Consider the following 23,240-nt stretch of genomic DNA (forward strand, 5'->3'; position numbering starts at 1 on the left):
TGGGCTTGCAATTTCATGTGCCAGTTCCTTTAATATTCTTGGATGAAGATTATCTGGGCCCTCCGATTTTGTCCCATTAAGCTGTCCAAGTTTGGCTTCTACCTCAGACATGGTAATATCCACCTCCATATCCTCATTCCCATTTGTCATCCTTCCATTATCCCTAGGCTCCTCAATAGCCTTATTAAAGACTGAGACAAAGTATTTATTTAGATATTGGGCCATGCCGAGGTTATCCTTAACTTCCATTCCATCCTCAGTGTTTAGCGGTCCCACTTCTTCTTTTTGTTTTCTTCTTATTTATATGGCTATAGAACCTTTTACTATTCGTTTCAATTCCCTTTGCAAGGTCCAACTCTTCATGGCTTTTAGCCTTTCTCACTTTATCCCTACATGTTCTGACCTCACTAAGGTAGCTTTCCTTGCTAATCCCACCCTTCTTCCACTCCTTGTAGGCTAAAATAGTGAAACCAGGTCAGCTATAACCCAATATGGATCAATTAACAAAACATTTGGTTTGGAAGGGCAAGAGATTTAGTTGTTCTGAGTGGCCACACCCAAGTCTTGCATCTTGCTTACAATGTCTGAGAGAGTGCTCTCCAGATGGCAGGAGCAGTGGGGGACAGTCCCACTGCTGAAGAGAAGTTCATCAGTTACAAGGTAAGGGAGACTAGAACTAGAGCCCTCCCTTGCCCAGGAAGGAGAGTCAGGGACCGGCAGTATTGTGAAGGGTTAAGGAGCACCTGCCCCCACAAATTGGCAAGGAAACAGAAGAAAGGTCCCTAGCCCTCTTCACCTCCCTAGTAGGTGAGCCAGTTTCTCCCCAAAAAAGCCACTGTCACATAGGAAGTCAGGAAAACAGATGCTGCTTTCCTTGCTCCTGAGCTTTATTCTTCCCATCCACTTCTTAATGCAGTTGGCCTCTCTGTTCCCTGTTGGAGATTGTCCTTTTATCTGCTGAGGAGAAGGTTGGCTGTATCTGGTAAGCCCTTTTGATTCCCCCCCGCCCCAGACCACGCTCAAAGAATTTCACTACCCGCCCTATTGTCACACAAACAATTCCATGCCAATAAAGGGGGGTAGACTTGGGAACAGAGGAGGTAGCCAGATACAGCCCTCTTCTCTTGGGAGAAGACAAAAAGATCATCCCAGCAAGGGGAAGAGAGGCCAGGGGCAATCCTGCCAGTAGCAGTAAGGAGGGAATGGAGAATATTCAGTGCTGGGCAGTGAAAATGGTGGCTGCTTTCCTGCTCCTCATCCTGAACGACTGGGACAGGCATACTCCATAGACAGGCAGATCTGAGGGGCTGTTTGCAACCTCTCTTGGCTTGTCTGTGTCTGTGAAAGGGAAACCCCAGAGATTCCTGTTCCTCCCTTGTGTGGGTTACTCAAGACTGGAGTAATAGTCACTGGTATCCCTCCTGCCCCCTCCACCAGTTGTTGGCTAGACATTGGGTTAGGGAGGGAGCTGTTGATCCTTACCCCTAAGATAGCTGTAGGGGCCATTACTGCCATCCCAGCCCTGCCTGGTAGATGCTGAAGAGCTTGCTACCTATTTTTTTCCTGCTACGGTGGGCCTCCCTTATCAAGAACTGGGCCTCGTATTAAAATAGAGGTATCTGCTGTGGACAGTCCAAATCCTCCCACTAACTCATTCACTCTTCGTAGAAAATATATATGTTTGAGATTATAGTTGCTGGACTCACCACCTCTTTCAGGGAAGTCTTTAATTGATAATTCTTCAAAATAAGAATTTTACATGTGTGTGATGGAAAAGAATACAGAACATAATCCAGTCATCAAAATACAGCATCTTGTATGTTCTGTTTGCACACAAACAACATATGTTGTCAAATTGTGTTCTACTTAAGTTAGTTTGTGCTCTCCTTGTGGCTTCTATCTTGTCTTTCTATTTACTACTACTACTACTACTAGGAAAAACATGTTTAGTTGCTTCTATAGGCTGAGATCATTGCAGAACACACCAGGGGCTCCAGGTTGGCTTGCTAGCAGGCAGGCAGGAAGCCAGGCCAGCCACTTTGGTGTCCTAAATTTGTCAAAAGAGACACCTTCCCCTGGAATATCTCCACATTGACAAATCAGCATTTTCCAACAGACAAACATTCCCTCAGAAACTTACAACCAGCTCTACCTCTAACCTTGTGTCCCACCCTTCCATCCCACTAACTAACCTTCTGAACCCCCTGTGATGGGTTGGATCACAGAAAACCCCTTGGGAACTGCGAACTGATGTGCTGAGACTACCTCTGAGCCTGCTTTCCCTGGCAGCTTGAGACTTCAGTGCCCTGCCTGGTTCGAGCCAGACACAGGCCCAGGTCTGAACTGTGTTCCCGAAAAGCCTCAGGCTTAACTGAAAACAGCTTAAGTGCTCCTGTCTCCAGCACTCAGATGCCCAGCTCCCAGTAAACCCGAATAAAGCTTATACAGGGTAAACTCATAACTTGTTCACCCTCTATAACACTGATAGAGCTGTTTCTCTTCTCTTCTCTCCCCCTGCCCCCCGTATTAATACATATGCTGGGTTAATAGTAAAAAGTGATTTTATTAAATACAAAAAGTAGAATTTAAGTGGTTCCAAGTAATAACAGACAGAACAAAGTAAATTACCAAAGCAAAATAAAACAAAACACGTACGTTTAAGCCTAATATCATAGGAAAGTGATTACAGATGAAAAATCACCCTCAAATGAAATCACACCACATGCCCTCCTCCCCTCAGGCCGGGGCTCTGAATCCATTCTCTTCTTTCCCCCTCATGCTAAGGGCCTCAATCCCCCACCCCACCTATGCTAGGGACTCTGTGGTCCCCTGATTCCTCTCCTCAGCATCTAGAAGCACCCTGTGGGATTGTGATATCGGAGGCTACTCACCTGGTTTTAGTGTAAATCAGTGTTTTCCAGTTATCACCAAAATCAGTCCTTTTGATACCTACAGGATTCTCTGAAACTTTGGAATTGATAGCATGGATTCTGAAAAAGTTACTGTGCTACGGGCAGAGAGATGCCATCAAGTTGTTAGGCTGTGTTTCACATGGCCAGTTATTGTATTGCCTTCTAAGCTCCATGCACATCTTTAATGCTGTATAAATGCAACTGCATATGTAACTCCAATTTAATTTTAATAGAAGCCCCACAAGAACATAACTTCTGAATGTATTTATGTAAGAAATATAACTCAATGGCACTTTTTCTTTTTTAAATATTTCAGTTTATAGTTCATTAGATCAAAAAAAAAAATCTCTTTTAAAGTCCTTAATATATTTTAACCTGGTAGGGCATATTGGTGTGCATAAATACAGACAATAAAAAGTGCATTTGCTAACAGGTCTGTCTGATTGTAAACTTAAATTACCCTAAATAACTGGCTTCACACTTGTTCCCCAACAAAGGGTTTACCACTGTTTTTCACAGGTAATTTAGGATTATGTATAGGTAAAATGTAATTCCAAAAATCCACTTAAAGAAACAATGTCAATCATAGTTCTGAGACAAACTAGCAACTTTGAAGTTTAACTGTCTATTGTTAATGCCTTTCTGAGGAGCAAGGGCAAAAGAAGATGACTGCGAGCATCTGTAATGCAGCAGGTTTTTTCTCTACCAGCTCCTCAGGTGTGAACTTTGAATCTCTTTTCTACCGCCAACTTGAATTGGAGGCAAAACATGACTACCTCTAATTCACTTCTCACAAAACACCTTTATATAAACATTTAGATTCCCCTTAGCCCACTGAAAACAGAAGCATGTGCCAAAAATATAAAAGAATTACTGTTCCTTCCCCACCCTATTAATTGTACAGAATCTTTGCAGATAGGGGCACGGCAATGGCAATCTACAGTGGTCCTATAATGCGACCACATCTGAAGTCCCCTTCAGTGGAGCATTGTGTGGGCATATTAGGTGAGCAGCAGACACCAATCTGGTTGACTTAATGTATCCGCTCTCCACACATTCATGTCATACATCATTTGAAAACTTATGTCCTCTTTAAGCTGAAGTATGATGTGTAGCTGTTAAGAGGTGCTATCACCACGGAAATGGGGATAAACAATTACACCATCATGTTAAAATGACCATTTTGAAATATTTGCAGTCGGTTCTGTTAATGTAATTACTCTATTTCAAGACATAAAATTGGATTTCTTTGACTTCAAACCCTCAAAACAATCTAAAGAGTAAAATAAAATCTCATACATTTGTACATGTTGTTGTTGAAATGTAGTAGCGCAAATAACATTTCTTATTATCCTCTTGTTCATCGTTATGATCTGTCAGGTGTGTGGGCTACCACAATCTTCATTGCCTTGCCATGCACCCAGTTCTGTACAGGGAAGACTGTTTTGACTACAAACACAGTTGATTATGCAGCAACCCATACAAGTACAGGCACTTAAAGATCTTGTAGAAGCTCACATCTGATTGAGCTCTTGCACAGAGAAAGTAGTTCAGCATCCACTTTTTTTTTCTATCAATGGTGATAGAATATCTGGTTTACCTGTGTGCAAAGACATCCAAATGTCTGCTAAGATGCTTTTTTGACATGCTCTTCAAAACTGTCCTCATCTGGTGGGAGTTTGGCCAGTGATTTGTCCTCCTATGGCCAAATTAAGGGGCAAGCAATTCAGGTCTCTGTGGGTCTACTTTTTTTCATTCTCTGATCATACAGCATTGGTACCAACTTCAGAAATAGCAGCTTTTCTGGTATGCTCTCCCAGTTTGGGAAGATCTCTGAAGCCCTAAACTCACCTTGTTTTGACAGCATTTAACACACTCATTTTTCTCTCCATACCGAATAGCGATGATAGTCACCTCCTGTTAGTGTGTATGGCAGGAAGTATATTGCAGAAGTCAGGAGCATGTGCATCACAAATTGCATGCACAGATCTGAAGCAATGCTTGTCAGTTGTGCTGATAATGGTGCCTGTTTCAATCCACATGTTATCTCTGTGTTCCATTTTTGGAAAGTAGTGAACAGCAAGGACTAAAACATTTGTCAGGTGACCTAATTATTAGGGTATGTCTACACAGCAACTAGACACCCACTGCTGGTCCATGCTAACTGGCTCAGGCTTGGGCTGCAGGTCTGTTTCATTGCTGTGTAGATTTCAGAGCTGTGGGACCCTGCTGGGTGGGAGGGTCCCAGCGTTGAGCTCCAGCCCGAGCCTGGAAGTCTATACAGCAGTGAAACAGCCCTGTTGCCCCATGATCCCAAGTCAGCTGGCAACTGTGGAGTTTTTCTTTGTTGTGTAGATGTATCCCAAATTACCTAAGTCATATTGGCACATACAGCATGTAAAAGCATCCTTGTGTCCACCTTCTCTTGAGTGCTGTCAAAATTCTTCAGCACTGCTGGGGATGGACTTTGTTCTTTCATCATTGGAAAAATCTCAGGCAAGATGGAATGTTTGTGCTGGGTGTGCTCCTACACTCTCAGGTGCATTTTGAACGACGTGTTTATAAGTGGCATCCAACAGGCAGTCATGTTTAGAAACATTTCCCATGGATGCACAGTGCGTGCACTAATCGTCTGGTATTTCTTTCGTCCAACTTTCGATCCTGTTCAGTGCTGTCTTTAGTGGTTTTCACTGAGTTACTATTAATCACTTGGATTACAGAATTAGCTTTGTCAGATCTTTTTAGGACCTGTCTGGACTATTCAGCAGCCAGTTCATCAAATGTGTGGAATTTGTCTCCAGCCATCATTTATATGATAGCCCTGGCATTTCAGATGTATGCTGTCATGTCTTTGTTGCATGCTCTTAGGTCATGAATTCTTTTAGCTTGAGCTTCCAGCTGATACCTTAATTCACCTTTCTCTGGTCTTCTAATTGTTCCATCATCATGGAAAAGGGACATAGGAACAGATCCTATTGGGTGGCTAAGAACAGTTACCATTGAGACATAATTTCTGCCTCTCCTGAAGAATAGGGCTCTGCAGAAAAGTTTCTGGACTGATAGTTGCTCTGATTGTCCCTTCCTTGCCAGATTTAAATTTGATGGTCTTGGCCATGTCAGCAAATGTTTTGATGCTAGATTTCTTGACTGGGATGAAGAACTGTGTCGTCTGAATCAAGACCACCTCTCTCAAATCTCTCCATTTGTTCTTCAACATCTGCTATTTTCAGCAGAGACTCTTGTACATCTGTACATAGTGCTCAGCAGGACCATACCTACAGGACCTCTGGCTGTGATTCAGGGTCATGTGTTTGTCCTGTTGTTTATGACTTTGTCTTCACTACTACTTGTTAGGGCACTTTTCTTCTCATGACTTTTGCATATTCATAATGTGAAGCTGTATATTGTCATTTCTAACACAATACTGACCTGTGCATATGTGTCACTGAATTAAAAAGCCAATTTCTAGAATATTTCAAAGACTCGTACTGCATTTATAGGCAATTACAAATTAAAACCTTTTTCTAAGCAGACTAGATGCTACATTGTATGTACAAAAGCTTACATCTGGAGAAACTCTATCTTAGGAATTTATGTACATTCTCATCACTATACATTACAAACTGCACATCCAATCTACTATTACTGGTACAAACCTTCAGTGAGAGACTGATGTGGTAAGCAAATTTCAATTGAACGCTATTATAACTAAAACTTATGAGGTACTTTTTCACTTTGCATATTCAGACTTGTTAAACATTTCATGTTAGTATACTGAAAAATGTTGATATTTCCATTTTTGCCACATGCTAAACAGCTTCATTTCTGGGGGGGGGAAAAAACCCATGGAAGATTAAAAAAAAACCCAAAATTTCTAGTATATGGTTGTTTTATAACTTTGATCAAAAAACACTACATTAAGGTGTTGAAATTAACTTAAACAGTAAAAACTGTAGGTACAGTCATGTTTGCAATGTTTTTAAAACTGCAAAAAATGAAACTTTCTTATTTTGGATACCATTGTTTCACCTTGCCTACAGGCTTACGGCATCACTGGACAGTACCACGTCAGAACTCACCTAAATGTACATAAAATAAGCTTTCAAATGATATATGATGTAGGCAGGTGCAGGGTGAGTACATTAAATTCCAAAAGCAAAGTGCTGAATGCCTATACATACCTCACACCAGTGGGGAACAGAAATGTGCTTCTGCCCATCTCAACAGGAGCAACCTATGAAATAAGCCCCAATTCTATAATAATTTTATTACTGGTGAAGCAGTGAGCCCTTTTCAGCCAACCCCACTGAGGAACATCCTGCGCTAAACGTGCTTTGAATGTTGACAAAGCAACATTCACAATTTGGAGCTTGTAATACTTTTTAACACTTTTTTTTTCTTTCAGGACTTTGCGGTGCTGAGTATAAAGCTGTGATCTTTTAATCTAGGTCAATGTTACGAATGCCCCATGATCATATGCATTTTCTCCTTCTATAAGATAGCATCCTAAATAAACTATAATTGTCTAATACAAGTCCTAGAACCACATAGATAAGAGCAAATCTGTGTGTAAGTCCTGGTCTTTATATTAGTAGCCAGATATTTAACTTTTTGGATTTGACAAACCCTTCCTTGTTTTACGGACTATTATGGTCATATTGATTTGTGCTGATTAATGGCGCCTGGTGTCACGTTAACAGTAAGGAAACACTTGCATAACTTGTCACATGCGTTTTTGTCTTCTCTTGGAAACTCCAGCCCCAGTAAAGGAAATATTTGTAAGTGTTTGAAATGATCTCCTAACAGAAGTCATGTTTGTTTTAGTCTTTCATGCTCTAACTTTGTATGAAGGTCTTATTCACATTTTTAGCAAGTTTTTTGAATTCATAAAGACTCTGCAGTCTCTCCAAGGTAAATAGTCTAAATAAGTAGCGTTTCTTGTCTTAGTCTTTTTGTGGATTAATTTGTTGTGTTCTGAAGTGGGTATGGTGCATGTCTGTCCATTTATTTGTCGTCAAAGTGTGTTTTTTGAATAGCTCTTGATTAGTTCTTCCCTGCAGGTCATGTGTGAACACATTGAGAATAACTTGATCCTTTCAAAACTACCTGTGTTTAGATACTTTCCTTCCTGTAGAGGTGACTTCTGCCACCATTCCAACAAAAGGAGAGGACCCAGGGGTGATCCCTAAAGGGATGGACTCCAGGGAAGTCTAGGCTTGTTGAGTAAGTGCTATCCTCTACCTTATTGAATGGATTCCATGCTTCCTTTTACAATTCTGTTTTCTTCCAGAAGCAGTTGTTGCCCTGTAGTAGATATTGAAGAGAGCCACAGAATGTAGTACCTTTCCCCTGGCCAACCCCAAGTCTCCTGGCTTACCATCTGTGCTTGCCCAAGAAACACAACTACTGACCAGATTGTTCTTGAAACTTCGCTTCCTGTGAAGTACAGTAACTTGAACGCATTCTAAAGGTTTTGATTTGACTGAAATGTGTTTGTGTTCTGCACATAAATGTTATCAAAAGGACCTAGCTTTTGCACTGTTGCCCCTAGTAAAATGGCCAGTCTTTTTCCCCCTTCACTTGTTTCCTTTGCTTGACTGACTTTGGCTAGCTCCACAACTTTGTTATAAAACTAAATTGAATACAGTCACACACCTTAAAAATGCTAATTTATATTGAAGGAAATCATTTTTTCCTATGTCTCCCTGTACATTTAGGGTTTGTCTACTGACTTTCTTGGGACAGGGACAATGTCTTCTGCTCTTATATAGTGTTATGCGCACTGCTGAGGACTTAGGATGGGATTTTTCCAAAGAGCCAAATGGGAATTAGGGGCCCAGGTGCCATTGAGTTGAATGTAAGAACATAAGAACGGCCGTACTAGGTCAGACCAAAGGTCTATCTAGCCCAGTATCTGTCTACCAACAGTGGCCAATGCCAGGTGCCCCAGAGTCAGTGAACCTAACAGGCAATGATCAAGTGATCTCTCTCCTGCCATCCATCTCCATCCTCTGACGAACAGAGGCGAGGGACACCATTCTTTACCCATCCTAGCAAATAGCCATTTATGGACTTAACCACCATGAATTTATCCAGTTCTCTTTTAAACGCTGTTATAGTCCTAGCCTTCACAACCTCCTCAGGTAAGGAGTTCCACAAGTTAACTGTGCGCTGCGTGAAGAAGAACTTCCTTTTATTTGTTTTAAACCTGCTGCCTATTAATTTCATTTGGTGACCCCTAGTTCTTGTATTCTTATGTTCTTGGAGTATACAAAGTTGTGAAGAGTTTCAAGGATGGAGCATGGATGTAACTGCTTAAGCTCTCATGCCTTTATCTGAGCAATTAAAGAGGAGAGGCCAAAGAAGAGAGTGTTACAGTAATGAAGCAAAGGGGTTAACTAGGATACATTTGGATAATATAGAAAGAAGCAGGTTATAGAGAGATTGGATATGGAGGGAGACAGTCTGCTTATTCTTGTATGCAGTTTTATAGCCTTGTCAGTTCCTGATATTGGAGACACAAGATGGGTGAGGTAATATCTTTTATTGGACCAACTTCTGTTGTTGAGAGAGACCAGATTTATGGCTTATTACAACAGTGTAACTCACTAAACCCCCTTTTTGTCCTCTGACTACGGGGGTGTAAATGGGCCATTTCACTGGAATGGTTCCTTAGAATGTGCACTAATTATTTAGGTTGAGAACCCCTGGTTTACCATTTTTTTTCTGAGGCCCCCCAACATGCTATAAAAACTCCATGGCCCACCTGTGCCATAAAAACCTGTTTTCTGCATATAAAAGCCAGGGCTGGTGTTAAGGAGTAGCAAGCAGGGCAGTTGCCTGGGGCTCCATGCCACAGGAGCCCACACAAAGCTAAGTTGCTCAGGCTTCTGCTTCAGCTCCGAGCAGTGGGGCTCAGGGCCCTGGAATTCAGCCCTGTATGGCAGGGCTTAGGCTCTCTGTCCTGGGCCCCAGTGAGTCTGTCACTGGTCCTGCTTGGTGGAACCCTGGAAACCTGCTTGTGGCTCCCCAGGGAGCCCTGGACCCCTGGTTGAGAACCACTGTGCTAAACTATCTATTCAATCTTGTATTTAGCTGCTTATCTTTGTGTCATTCTTGTGATCATAGCTGAATACTGTTCCTATTTCAGCATCATCACCAGAAGGAAGAAATAAATGAATCTGTTACTAAAATTATTTTCTCAAATCCCTGTGGATATTAGCTTTTTACATCTAGAACAGAATCCTCTAGATTTATGCTCTCAAGTTTTAAGGAATCCTAACTTCTAGAAGATCTAACCATTATTTTTTGTGTCTGCCTTCTGTGATTATATGAAAACCTAACTTCAGGAGTGCTTTGGAGGTATCCTCTTGATAGCTCTATAGGTATTCAAGGGACACTGTCAAGTTGGGGGGGGGGGGAAATCACATTTGTCTTGAGAATTTTTTACTCCTGTGGTTACAAGCAGAATCTTAACATGACTATGGCTGAAAAATGCACGCAATTAAAAAAACCTTTATTTGACAGCATTTTGTATATAGGCGGTGCTACAGTTTTCCTCTAAATAGTCGGTTTCTCCTTTACTGAAAAGATGCTTATAAATATGAATAGCAGGAAATCATTAACATTTGAAGGATTTCTTCAAAAATTGAGTGTATGAGAATTTTTTAAATTAAGCAATTTAAAAAGGTTCATGTTGAATGCTGCTTTAACTGATCTTTATCTTAAGATGTGGTGCCGTAGATTGACAAACAAAGCAGACCACTGCTCTAGGTTTTCTGAGAACAATTGCTAGCCTCACTGTCTTGAGATCATCTTGTTTTGGTAGGATAATACTGGTGCACAGCTTGCAATGTATTATGTGTTTAATTATAGCACTTGTACATTGCTTTTCCTCTGGTGCTTTAGAAAGGTGCATAAACATAGTTATCCCCATTTTGCAGATGGGAGTAACTGAAACATTAAAAAAAATGAGTGAGTTGCCCAAGGTGTCACAGTAAGCCTATGGCAGAGCTAAAAATATCATGTTTGTTTCTGGTGGCACTACAAACCTGGAAAGGGCACAGTCCCTGCCCCTACGAGCTCTAAAAAGATAGACTGAGGGGCACATGGGAACACCAAAGTAAGTGTCCAGGTGGTGGTAGATTTGGTACTGATAACTTTAAAATGCGTTATTAAAATATTATCAAGATCATTCCCAGTTATCATACAAGTTTGACATGGGATGTGTAGCAGCTTGTAGGCTTCATGGTAACATTGCTTCTGCCGACTTCCCAAACCCAGTAAATTTCAGCCTTTTTCACTTAATGGATGATTCCACAAACCAACTATAAAGAGCTGCAGGTTATATACTACAGATCTGTAGGATTCATTTTGCCAAATTTAGCAACATATACTTACTAATTCATGCTATGAAACTGCTTTTGATGAGACCGCTTGTTCAATCCTCTAAAATGGTTTTCCAGACAAACTATAACAGATTTTTAAATCGATAATATAGCTAAAATACTTAAGGGTTTGTTTAAAAAGGGATGAAAGTTCATTTGAATTAACTAAAGGTGTGAATGTAAAGCAGATTAGTTAAACTGCATTAAACCTCTGTGTGGATGCATTCAGAATTAAAGGAGCCTTAGGACTTGTCTACATGGCCCCACAGTTCAGACTGCGGGACTGTTAAATGCCCACACCAAAGTGCTGCATTGTAACTGCCCAATGTGAATGCTGTTGGAACAAAGTAAAAGGTACCTGAGTTCTTTTGGAAGCTTTGATTTTTCATATTAAGGGCTTTAATATGTCCATTTCCATAGCTATAGTCTGTCCACTTATTTTACTCATATTAATTGTCTATTCCATTTACGTAGCTTAAGTTGAGAAATGTAGGTTTTGTATGAAGGTTCTCTCTCTTACAGATAATGAGAAAGTTAGGCAGCTGCTTCTGGAAGGTGTGCCTGTGGAATGTGCTCACAGCTTTATCTGGGACCAGACTATCTGTAAGAACGTTACTGAAAATAAAATCCCAGAGCAGGTAACTAACAGCATGGATTACTCTAAAGAAACTGTGGGTTAACATCTTACTGCCCTTCCCTATAATCTATAACAGTGATGTTTAAAAATCAACCCTCCTGCAATTCACAAAGCAATAACTTCCTAATTTAATAGTGTTATGTTACTGAGATGAAGAGTCTCCACGTATGCAATATTCTTGCACAACCATTACAGTAATGCATTTTCATTCCTTAATTTACGCTTTGAAATATAGTTTTGCTGGCTTGTTTGTAGGATAAAATAATTCAATATCTTAACTCTTTCTCTTGTACCTTTACACTAGGTAAAAGGGTCAGAGGCTCTAAAAGCTTCAGATCTGGTTGGGCGAGGATTCCCAGGGTGCAGGAACTAAGCAAGATAGCTCTAAGGCTGCCTTCCAAGGCTTTGCCTCTCAAACCCTGGTGTAGGGGCGTTCTGGAGACTGGAGGGTCATGCCTGAAACAGGGTTGACTGTCTCCTTTACACATTTCTGCCCATTCTGCTTGTTCACAACATACTCCTCAAAATATGGAGGGAACAAGCTTCGGTGATATTGATAGGGCCAGTGCTGTGGAGATTCTGGGCAGTGCTGTAATCTGCAGGCAGCTGAGGATAGGTTGCCATAACTTAGGCTCTCGCTCCAGGGCTGTAGAACAGACCAGGATTGGGAGGGCAAAAAGGTGGCTTAAAGTGACATTAGCTCCCACTCCCTCTGGGCTGCAACTTCTGGACTTTTGGAAAAGTAAAAAAATTTGTGACTAACTTCTGTATGAATTGGCATCATATTCCTTCAGATGACTAGCTTTGTGTAAATAATCAAAGCTCTTCTAAGGCATGACCTGTGTAGCCAAATCGAAATAACTGCATATAGGCAAAACAGAATGATAACCATTATGAACCTGGTGACATTCTGCATGCTGCCATGAACTCAATTGCTAACTACTCTGTAGAGCTATTAAAGCAGAAAGGAAATGTCAACAGACATTACATATTTTTGAAAATGGCTTAAGTATACCTTTAGTTCCTTGACCTTTGGAAACAAGGGGTTATAGCAAGAGATGATTGAGAATTCTTGGGTGCCATTTTGGTTTACGTTTATGCCACTGGTTGTGAAGTTGGTTATTATACAACTCAGCTGTTGCTCGGTGTGGTGAGAGAGAAATTGTCTGAAAGCAGCTAGTCTGTTACACAGCAAAAATTTAAACACTTATGGGAAAAGCCCTTAAATATTAAATTATGGTACGGTATTTCTCTCCCTCATACAAGCTGTCTGGTAGTCAGATTTTCACAACTTGTTTACTAATGGGGTTTCTTCAGAAGTTGGCATTTCTACTTTACCTTCGACTTCAGTACCTGCCCTGCAATACAATAGCATGAATAACCTGTGCAGATTACCAACTTTCACTGCCTATAATAAGGAAATCACTGTGCGTGTGTGTGTGGTGTGTGCGTGTGTAACTGTAATAACTTATTGAAAAAAGAAAAATGACTATTAAATTATTGAGCATTTGTCCAACTGCTTTTATCCCATCTCAGGATTTAAACCATATGAGAGGTGAACTATTGGTACCTGGCTCACAGCTTGACTTGGGGCCTTGTGAATCCAAGATTCCTATACTCTTGGTTCAGCAGCCAGGGAAAGTGGCTGGTGAAGATCGACCAGGATGGGGAAGTGGCTGGGATATCTGTGTCCCAAAGGGCTGGGGCATGGCTTTCTGGATTCCTTTCGTAAGTGGCTTTCATTACAAATTGTAGGCAAATATGACAGATTATAAGTTGATTTACTCTGATTCGTACATATTGGGGAAAACTTGTCCTTGTGCAACCCACTTACAACTACTGGGTCAAAAATTCAGTTTAAAGAGAGCAAATGAATATTGTCATGAAAGTGACTTGGTGTGTGTTTAAAAATATTTAAAACAATCTACCATTGTGTCCACTTCAGTTATTGCACCTATAATGGACATTTGACAGAGCATGAAATGAGGCTTTATATGGGGGCAGAGTGAGCAGGCCAGTGCTGCTTTATAGTTTTTCAGCTTTCATGTTTGTAAGGTTATATTTCTTTAAAAGATAAAATGAATACAAAATATTAAGGAAAAAAGTGTGTTCTGAGAGTTTGCAAAGGTTCTTATTTGTACTTACTGCCATCTGCATAGCCTAGCCCTGTGTTAACCTCACTATTATGCTGCCTGCTGAGGGGTCTTGCTGAACACAGGTTGGCGATCTCTGATTTCACGGGACCTGAAACAGGAGAGCAAAGTTTTTAAATTATGCTGAATGCTCTTACCTTGCTGTTTGGAACATTCTGCTCTTATAATTTAAAGAGGATGGTTTATTGTGCTTGTCTGCAGTTCACTATATATTTCTGTGCATATGGATGGAACAATTGTGGTGATCTGTTGTATATTAAAAGGTAACTGAACAGCAGCTTTGCAGAGATATTATAACACTTGTGCCAATACTTGTAGTAAGAATTTTTGAAATCTTTCTCTAGGTTAGTTGATGGTTTTTGAGCATTAAACTAATAAAGAATAACTAGCATTTCGTTCAAATGAGTCTTTAGGATGTGATAGCCATACTTTAACTACATCTTCAAAACTAAGGTATGGAAGCTCAGTACTGTCAGAGTATTGCCTAAGGGGTTCTCCAAGATACTTCAGTTAGGTGCATTAGAAAAATACTAATGTTATTACCTTATAGGTATATCGAGGCGCACGAGTAGGCGGCTTGCAAGAGGGTTTGAAACATTCTGAATATAAAAGAACACCTCATGTTCCAAATGACTTCCCAGACTGTCCTGCTGGAATCCAGTTTGCCAAAGAACTAGAAAACATTCTTCTTGAAAAATTCAAGAGGTGAAGTTAATTTTTCCAAGATTGATTGATTTGCCACTTTAATGTAAACTTGATATGTCTTAAAATTTATCTGTTGCTCAGTTCAGTTTATAGACTTGTGATTTGTGATGAAGCTTTGTTAGTGTTTTAAATCCCACTATAATATGAAACAAAAATCCATGTTATGTAGACTAAGTGCTGTCCCCTGAATAGGGTGCATAAATTAACTAAATCTCTATCCCCAGAGTTCTGTTCAGAAAAAAGCTGTAATATAATTGTGCGTAATATATCAAAGTAAGTAAAAGCATGCATTTCAAGTTCCATTAGCAACTTCTAGGGGAAAACCAGCGTCCACCAAATGGAGAAGGATAAAATTGGTGACAAGACACTTTGGTATCATCTATTAGATAGGGTGCAAGAAACTATAGAGAGCACAGCAATTAAGCTCATTAAAGCACTTGAGTATATTTATTTTCCCAAGTAAACGAATGTTTATATTCTAATTCTTTGCCTGGGAATGTGGAACAAGCAGAAGTACTTTCTGGGCAGATAATTGTCAGAAGTTTTGCCTGCTGCCGGGGATGAGAGGCTAGGGAGAAGACTGAGTAATATCAGGCACAACAGCGCCAGCCAGGGTGGATTTGATTTAAATCAAAGTGATTTAAATCACTGGTCAGGAAGACTCGATTTAATCATGGATTTCTACATAAAAGTGCATTCTTGTTGGTTGTTATAATCGTAATACATAGTCTTCACAACTCAGAGATGGATGTAGGTTTCATTTTTAGAAGGTACAGCTATACGTTTTTAAACAGTGATTTATTTTGAAAACTTTTCAGATTAGGTTTACAGCTATATCAGAAAATGAATGATTGTTTGGTTATTTCATTTACCAAAGGTAATTGAAGCAGATAGTTCACCTCCCAATGACTTCATAAATATCTTTAATTCAACAGGTTAATCGTTAATATTTGGAGGATTTTCTTGCCATTCTGTATTGAGAGGAGAACATCACCAGATAGACAGACATTTAAATTGTTTTATTTAACTAAAACAACTGTGTTCTGGATTTTTTTCTTTAACAGCAAACCTATAATATTTTAACAAAACAAGCATATGAATTTTTGAATTTAGTTAAACATTCATTTTTTTTAAAATCAGGTTTGTTTTTGTTAAAATTATTTTTAATTAAAATAGTTAAATGAAATAGTCTGTTTAATTTGTGTGTGTGTTTTTGTTTTTGTTTTTTCAAATGTCAGCCAGGTCAACATGAGAAACTTAAAATATTGGCTTCTGCAGCTAACTCGGTCATCTTCTCTTTCATTTTGCTGTTTGTTCATAATCTGGAAAAGAGAAACAAGCTTTCCTGCTTTTTCAGGTCCCAAATGATTTCTCAATTTGGAATGAATTAGTCCAAAGGAAGAAAATATTCTTTCTACACTGGTAGAAGAAGCTGCTGCTGTTAAAAGTGATATTATCACTTCAACAGTCTGAATCCAAGTGCTTAAGTGACTTCCTCCAATTCACTGGTGTGACTTTCTTTAAAACATCATCAGCAAACCTATTTCTTGAATGTTTCACCCTTTGCTCTGAAGTTTATTATGGTTGGCATTATGGAGGGATGATTGCTGAATGTCCATGTCATAGGCCATGTCATGTCATAACTAATTCTTCTTCAGCAGTTAAGGTTTGAACCTGGTACTAAGTTATGAGAATATTTGCAAGAAAATGAACTGGAGATAGTGCTTGTCCCATTCATTTTTTTTAATGCTTGTAATTTAACTCTGCCATTGCATATTTCTCTTTTTAAGATCTCGCTCAGTTCCTTCCAAAGTCAACAGCATCAGCAATAAAACAGCTATTTCCCTGCATTTTGTTCAAGGCTACAGAAATAGTCTTCCAGGTACTCAGCATATGTTGAACGTTTCTCTTAAGCCCAATGTTGAGAACTTTGGCTGTGACAGTACCATCTATTTTTTCACAATTTTGTTCACAAACAGTCATCAGATTAGGCCAGTTCTTGATATAGGCTCAAAACAGTCCACTACTGAGTTCCATTGCACATCTTGTAGGAGAGTTAGCTTGGTTCCTCCCACTTTTTTCAGAGCAGCTGCTGCAAAGTAGTTTTTACGAAAGTATTGCAATTTCAACAACATTAGCCTTTATTTCTGGAACACTGAAGTCTTTGGCTAGAAAGTGCATCAAATGAGAACTGCAACTGTATGGTGTTAGCTTGGGACTCTCCTAAATTTCTTCTCATCTTGGATACATTTGCAGCATTGTCCATAACCAAGCTGCATGTTAGACATTTGAATTTTTTTTCACAGTTTGTTATAGCTGTTACTGCTGCTACTTGTAAGTATTCTGCTGTGTGTGCGTTTTCTGATGTATCAATTGTTTCTATGAGAGAGACATTCCCTTCTGTTGTCACACAAGCACATACAACAGGATCATTGTGGACATTGCTCCACTCGTCAAGACTCAGGTTAACAATTTCACCCTCTAGTTCTTTTGCACACTGCTTATTTTCTTTCATACACTTTATCCAGCAATTTGCCTGCAACATCAGCTCTGCTGGGTGGACTGTATCTTGGTCTTAATGGCTGAACCATGTTAATGAAGTGTGGGTTTTCAATCGTACGGAAACGAGAGTTTTTGTTGCATAAACAAACTGGGCATTTTTTGATGAATTACCTCTTTTTGTAATTTTCTGGTTCTTATTACAAACTTACCTGTGGTTGTTTCTGGATAATGGAGTGAGTTTTTTTTCTTTTTGCTACTGGTGATATACTGTGGCTATGTGACATACATGATGTCACTGAAATGAAACACTATCATTGGCAGATAACTCCTGAAACTATAGAAAATGATGGTGATCTTGAAGGTGGATAATCTTCAGAATCCTGTATGTTGAGGATGGAGTCTCCTAAACAAAATAAATAACTACATTGACTTATTATTACCGTAGTACTCATTTAGTATTGCTCATTGCATTCACTGACACTCAGTACTACTTTATAGGTGAAATTGTAAAAGGAAGATCTGCCTATTTCAGCTATTTATTTTTTATCACAACTGCATCTAAAACAGTACCATAGAGTAACAACTCTATTTTTTTTGCTCAAACATGAGAATTCAGGAATAGTCCAGAAGGCTGACCGGCAGTCCTTAAGAAGTATGAAATAAAAAGTTTACCAACCTGAAGATCCTGCATGTTCAGACATGTTCCTTTCATCATCTTCAACGCAGCTTCCTCCTGAGAAGGAACACTTCTCATGATGTTTCATCCAGGCAACCAGGCTTTGTATTTCTTTGTTGCACTGTTTGCACTTTGCACACATCTGTCTTATCCACAGGTAGAGGAACTTCATTAAAATATTCCCAGATTGGGTCTCTTTTATGGCCTACTGCCACTATAGGTTTTCCCTTCTAGTGAGAGCATGGTATGGTAGATTGCAAATCAATGAAGGCTACACTCAGACCTCAAAACTTCTGGAATATGCAGCTGAAACAGTTTCACTTTTGTTTCTACTGCCTGTACCTCCCTTCTCGCATTCATCTCCAGACTTCTTCTCCTTGTCCAGGTCTGTTCCACCCCCAACAATCTTCTGTTCATTAAACTGTTTGAAAGTTTGTACTTTTAGACAGAGGTAAGGGATTGACCTTGTGTACACAAAATTGCAGAGGGACAATAGGATTGAGGTCTGTTATTTCTCACCTCTATATATTTTATTTATTTATTTATTTAAAACATTTTTGCTGTTAACAAGCATATTATCTCTGAAGAGACAAATCTACAGTTTGAGAACTGCAAAACTAAGCATCTCCAATGGTATCTTCTAGACTGAGCACTGAGTCCCATTGGGTAGATAGAAAGATTAACCTAAATCTACACAGAAGCCCCTGGAACCCCGTAAGATTGGATCCCTAATCCATGAACTATTGGAACTTATTTACCAAACTTTTCTTAAACATTATATGACTATATTGTCTCATACTATAGAATTAGAATTTATAATCCCTATTCCATGATATACATGGTAGCTCAAAGATGTTTTAATTAAAACATCTTTAGATACATTTTTTCCCTCAAAGCATTTTATCAAAAAAAAATTTTTTTTTAAATCATTGATTTTTTTTATCCACCCTGGTGCCAGCAAAGAAGTAGACCTCTTGCAGTGCAGTACCCTTACACTCCAGAAGTACAGATACGTGGCAGTTTTGTATGGAACTCAAATAGCCAGAGATTCAGAATTCCTGCTTAACAAGATAAAAGATGGGCAGTGAAATCTTTAATTTTTATTTTTTTTTTAAAAGCTTATTAAAATATAAGTTAAAAAGACGCTCGGTTATTAGTTATTTGGTAAACTGGGCCCTGTCACTTTAATTTTTTCTAATGATTTGCAGGTTGCTGAATAGATTATTCTCCTTTATCCGGTATTTCAGCATCGTAATTTTGTTTTATTCTTGAGGTGAACTGTAATTACCATTTGTTTCATTGCTTCCAAGTTATGGGACCTTTTTTCTGTTTCCTTCTTTCTTTTAGACGCCCACCTGCAAAAAGGGCAAACTATGTCAAACTTGGCACCCTGGCACCTTTCCTCTGTCCCTGGGGGCAACTAACTAGGGACTGGGAAATAAGGAACAAAGCTCAGGAAGAATCTGTGATTACTTCATCCGCAGACAGTAAGAGCTGTGCAACTGAAAAGCAGGTTCCTTGTGAGCCCAAACCTGGACAGGTTATAGAGGATTCTCAGGGTGACGTGGTGGAAGAAATGACACAAATTCAAAGTTTATGCAAAGAAGATGGAGCTGCAACAAGTAGTGACTTCTTTGTTCTCAGGTATGTAGGAGTGACTTACCAGTAAGTTGTTAAGAGGGAATGACTTACTGGCAACCCATGAGGACCCACCATCTAATTGAGTCCCCTAGCTCCCAGAGGGAATGGGAAGTGAATTCTGACCTGGTGGATCTCTACCCAGATGGGTAGAACCTGCTGTGATTGGAAGTAAGCCATTCTCCTACCCTTCGTCAATGGGGAGTGACTGACTGCTTACTAAAAGAGGCTCCCCACTGCAGTTTGAATTGGTACTTGCTTTGGAGTGGCCCTATATTGCCTGCCTCCAGTGGGAAGGATATTTGGAGGGCTCAGAGAGCCATTGGTAGGGAGAAAGTGGCATATTTTAATAAGGAAATGTATAAATGATTAAAAGGAGAGGAAACATGCACCTATTTAAGAAGGATTTTAATTAAATTTAATTAATTTAAATTTTAATTTATTTTTAAAAGCTCCAGTTTAAAAACTCTTGATACATTTACTTGTATTCCCATCTCTAATGCATAGATACAGACAGTTGCTCTCACTACTCATGTTTCTATAGAGTGAATGGAGATCTCACATGACTTGTAGAACACTGATTAAGCAAGATAAAGCCATGCTAGAGCACTTGAAGAGAAGTGCCTGGGTGTGGGTGGCTCATTTTGCATAGCAGCATATGAAAATAATGATAAAACTGAAGAAAAGCAAATCTGGCTTCAAACAAATTTGAAGCCAAAAGCGCTGATAATGTAACTGATTTTTAAGTGGATTGTGCCCTTTTCAGTGAACAGTTCTATACTTATGTTTGTGTTCTTTTTTTTTTAATTTTAAGAGCTTTACAAAGGCTGTCCTAAGTAGTATTTTTTTAATCATTAATTTACGATGACACTTCTGAGTTTTTATTGTACTTTGTTGAGCATCCCTAATGCATCTTTTAAACTTCAAACAGGAACAGAAAACTATTAAAGCAGTTATCAGCCAGGTGCCAGCCTAGCTGTGGGAAAGGTCAGAGGGTACGCTCTGCTTCAAAACTTGGACAGAAGGAAATGACTGAAGATGCCCTATTACCGATGTTTAAGTGCTACCCCAGGGTGCTGGTGTGGGTCAGCTTGTCCCTGCTAAGAAAGGGCAGCCCTGAATTACATGCCATGATATGCATTCCAACACAGGAGGATCTTCTACAGCTTAGCAAAGACCAGCTCTTCTGTGGTCCTCAAGAACCCAAACACAGTGACATATTCAAACACAAGATACTGAAACTAAAAGAGAGAAAAAAGAGAGAGAACAATGGGAAAGCTCTAGAAAGTGGTGCTTCTGATGTGCTGGAGGCAAAGGCAGTTGAGGAGCCTAAAGAACTAATACTTGGCTTGTGGCCTGACTCTCTACCAGATCTTACTTCACATTGCTCTAGAATTCTTTTAGGATTTGTCACTCAAGGGGATTTTTCATTAGCTGCTGGCTGTGGAGAAGCCCTGGGATTTGTTAATTTGACAGGATTACTACATATGTTATCCAGTCAACCAGCCGATAAAAAAGGGCTTGTTTTGTTAAGAACTCCAGCATCTCTGCAGTACAGATTTGCTAGACTTAGTATTGAGGTATAAGCATCATATCTGTAATGAAATAATGTACAAATATCAAATTATTCCTTTGAATCTCAAGAAATGCTTGTGTACCCCATGTTTGCAATGGGTAGTTTATTTTCCATCAAACTAATCTGTTAATGAACTAAGCTGTTGATCATTTATAATGTTTGTGTAGCTCAAATGTTTTCTTTTCTTCTGAATGTCTATATCAGTTTCTGTTTTAAAACATACGTTGGCTTTTGCATCCCGAAACACTTCCTTTATGCTGATATTGTTTTCTAATGGCCATGCTATTTTTTTGTTGTTGTTCCAATGCAGTTGAAGCCAACGATATCAAAGATCTTTTTCACTTTTACAGTGTTTCCACTTCAAAAGACTTCTGGTCATATGGCTGCTGGACTCTGATTACAGTTCATGCTTCTGGTAAATGCATGCCATCTGGGTCCTGTGTATATAGCAATCAGCTTTTCAGGGCCCATTCAATCTTGCAGCTGAACAGGTCTGGCTCCTGCAGAGTCAAGTTCTGTACCCACCTCTAGCATAGACAGTGCAGATGACTTATTTTCATTGAAACAATTCAGTGCTTAAATGGAACATAAATAATAACTTTCCACATTAAAGGCTGTGAAACACTGACTGCAACATGTGCTGGAACCTGTATCATCTAAAGTGCAAACTTTTTTCTTTCTGGGTCAGTGTGAACTTATTAAAAAGGCATTTTCTTTTCAGAATAAACATTTTTTCGTTATCAAGAAGTGGGTTTGGCCTACTGTGTGAAGAGAACTCTTTGAAAATTGGAATCTGAACTATGTCATTTAAAGGTGCACTGAAATGCTTTAAATGAGACACTTAAGATCCTACACTTCGTGTGAAGTAATGCAAATTAGTGGTTACCACTCAACAAACAGATGTTGACATTGGATAGTTTGAAAACATCTGTCCAATGTCAGTCAAAACAGCTAACAATGTTAGGAACCATTAGGACAGGAATAGATAATAAGACAAAATATAATGCCACTATATAAATCTATGGTATGCCTACACCTTGAATGCTGCGCAGTTCTGGTCACCCCATCTAAAAAAAAGTTATATTAGAATTGGAAAAAGTACAGAGATGGGCCACAAAAATGATTAGGGATATGGAACAGCTTTCATATGAGGAGAGATTAAAAAGACTGGGCTGTTCATCTTAGAAAAGAGATGACAAGGGAGGTAGGAAAGAAGTCTATAAAATCATGAATGGTGTGGAGAAAGTGAATTAACGAAATGTTAGTTACCCTTGCATATAACACAAGACCTAGGAGTCACCCAATGATATTAATAGGCAGCAGGTTTAAAAGAAACCTAAGGAAGTGTTTCTTCACACAACACCCAGTCAAGGTATGGCACTCTATGCCAGGAGATACTGTGAAGGCCAAAAATATTAAATGAGTTTAAAAAAAAGAGAAGCTTACTGAGGATAGATCCATCTGTGACTATTAGCCAAGATGCTCAGGGCCACAACCTTATGGTCTGGGGTGTGTCTAATTCTCTGCCTGTGAGAAGCTGGGACTGGATGATGGGATGGATAACTCACCCTGAAGCATCTGGCCACTCTTGGAAGACAGGACCTTAGGCTAGATAGACCAGTGGTCTGATCTGGTATGCCCACTATAAAGAGAATACATGGGTTACACTTAATAAGTAAATATACTTTGACATATGAGCTGAAAATCAGTTTTTTTACTCACCTGCCTAGAAAAGAGTTATTTCATCTAACTTATTTAACACCTTAAATAGTTGAAGAGCTGCTCTAAGTGTAGGGGGTATCAGCTGTTGCAGGAGAGAAATAAAACCATGAACTCAACTCTTGGAAGTTAAAAAGTCTTCAGTTCATCTTTAACCCCAATAACAAATAATTGTATCTTATACCTGTTTTCTTTTGCTAGTTTGGGATTTCTGATGGTTCTTTTTAATGTGAATTTAGTCTTTGTGAAATGTGCTATAACCTGCAGTTGTGCATCACTACACTCTTCAGCATTTATATATGTACGTACACACGCAGAAAATGTTTTAAGGCATT

General features: G+C 39.3%; 3 protein-coding genes across 4 annotated transcripts in view; 2 read left to right on the top strand and 1 right to left on the bottom strand.

Annotated features, from left to right (window-relative positions):
* Positions 1-21,933, top strand: part of POP1 (POP1 homolog, ribonuclease P/MRP subunit) — a 40,474-nt gene extending 18,541 nt beyond the window's left edge. For both annotated transcript variants that reach the window (XM_050940697.1, XM_050940698.1), the window contains exons 12-16: positions 11,822-11,937; positions 13,473-13,664; positions 14,640-14,794; positions 19,320-19,616; positions 20,542-21,933. In XM_050940697.1, coding sequence (XP_050796654.1) covers positions 11,822-11,937; positions 13,473-13,664; positions 14,640-14,794; positions 19,320-19,616; positions 20,542-21,196 — 1,415 coding nt within the window. In that variant the 3' untranslated portion in view covers positions 21,197-21,933. The remainder of the gene's footprint in view (positions 1-11,821; positions 11,938-13,472; positions 13,665-14,639; positions 14,795-19,319; positions 19,617-20,541) is intronic.
* NIPAL2 (NIPA like domain containing 2) overlaps positions 1-23,240 on the bottom strand; it is a 434,384-nt gene that overhangs the window by 294,247 nt on the left and 116,897 nt on the right. The window lies entirely within an intron of this gene.
* The window catches only part of ERICH5 (glutamate rich 5), an 801,722-nt gene that overhangs the window by 64,413 nt on the left and 714,069 nt on the right, over positions 1-23,240 (top strand). The gene's annotated exons all lie outside the window — the stretch shown is intronic.

Source organism: Gopherus flavomarginatus, chromosome 2 (assembly GCF_025201925.1).
Source record: "Gopherus flavomarginatus isolate rGopFla2 chromosome 2, rGopFla2.mat.asm, whole genome shotgun sequence".
Lineage (NCBI taxonomy): Eukaryota > Metazoa > Chordata > Testudines > Testudinidae > Gopherus > Gopherus flavomarginatus.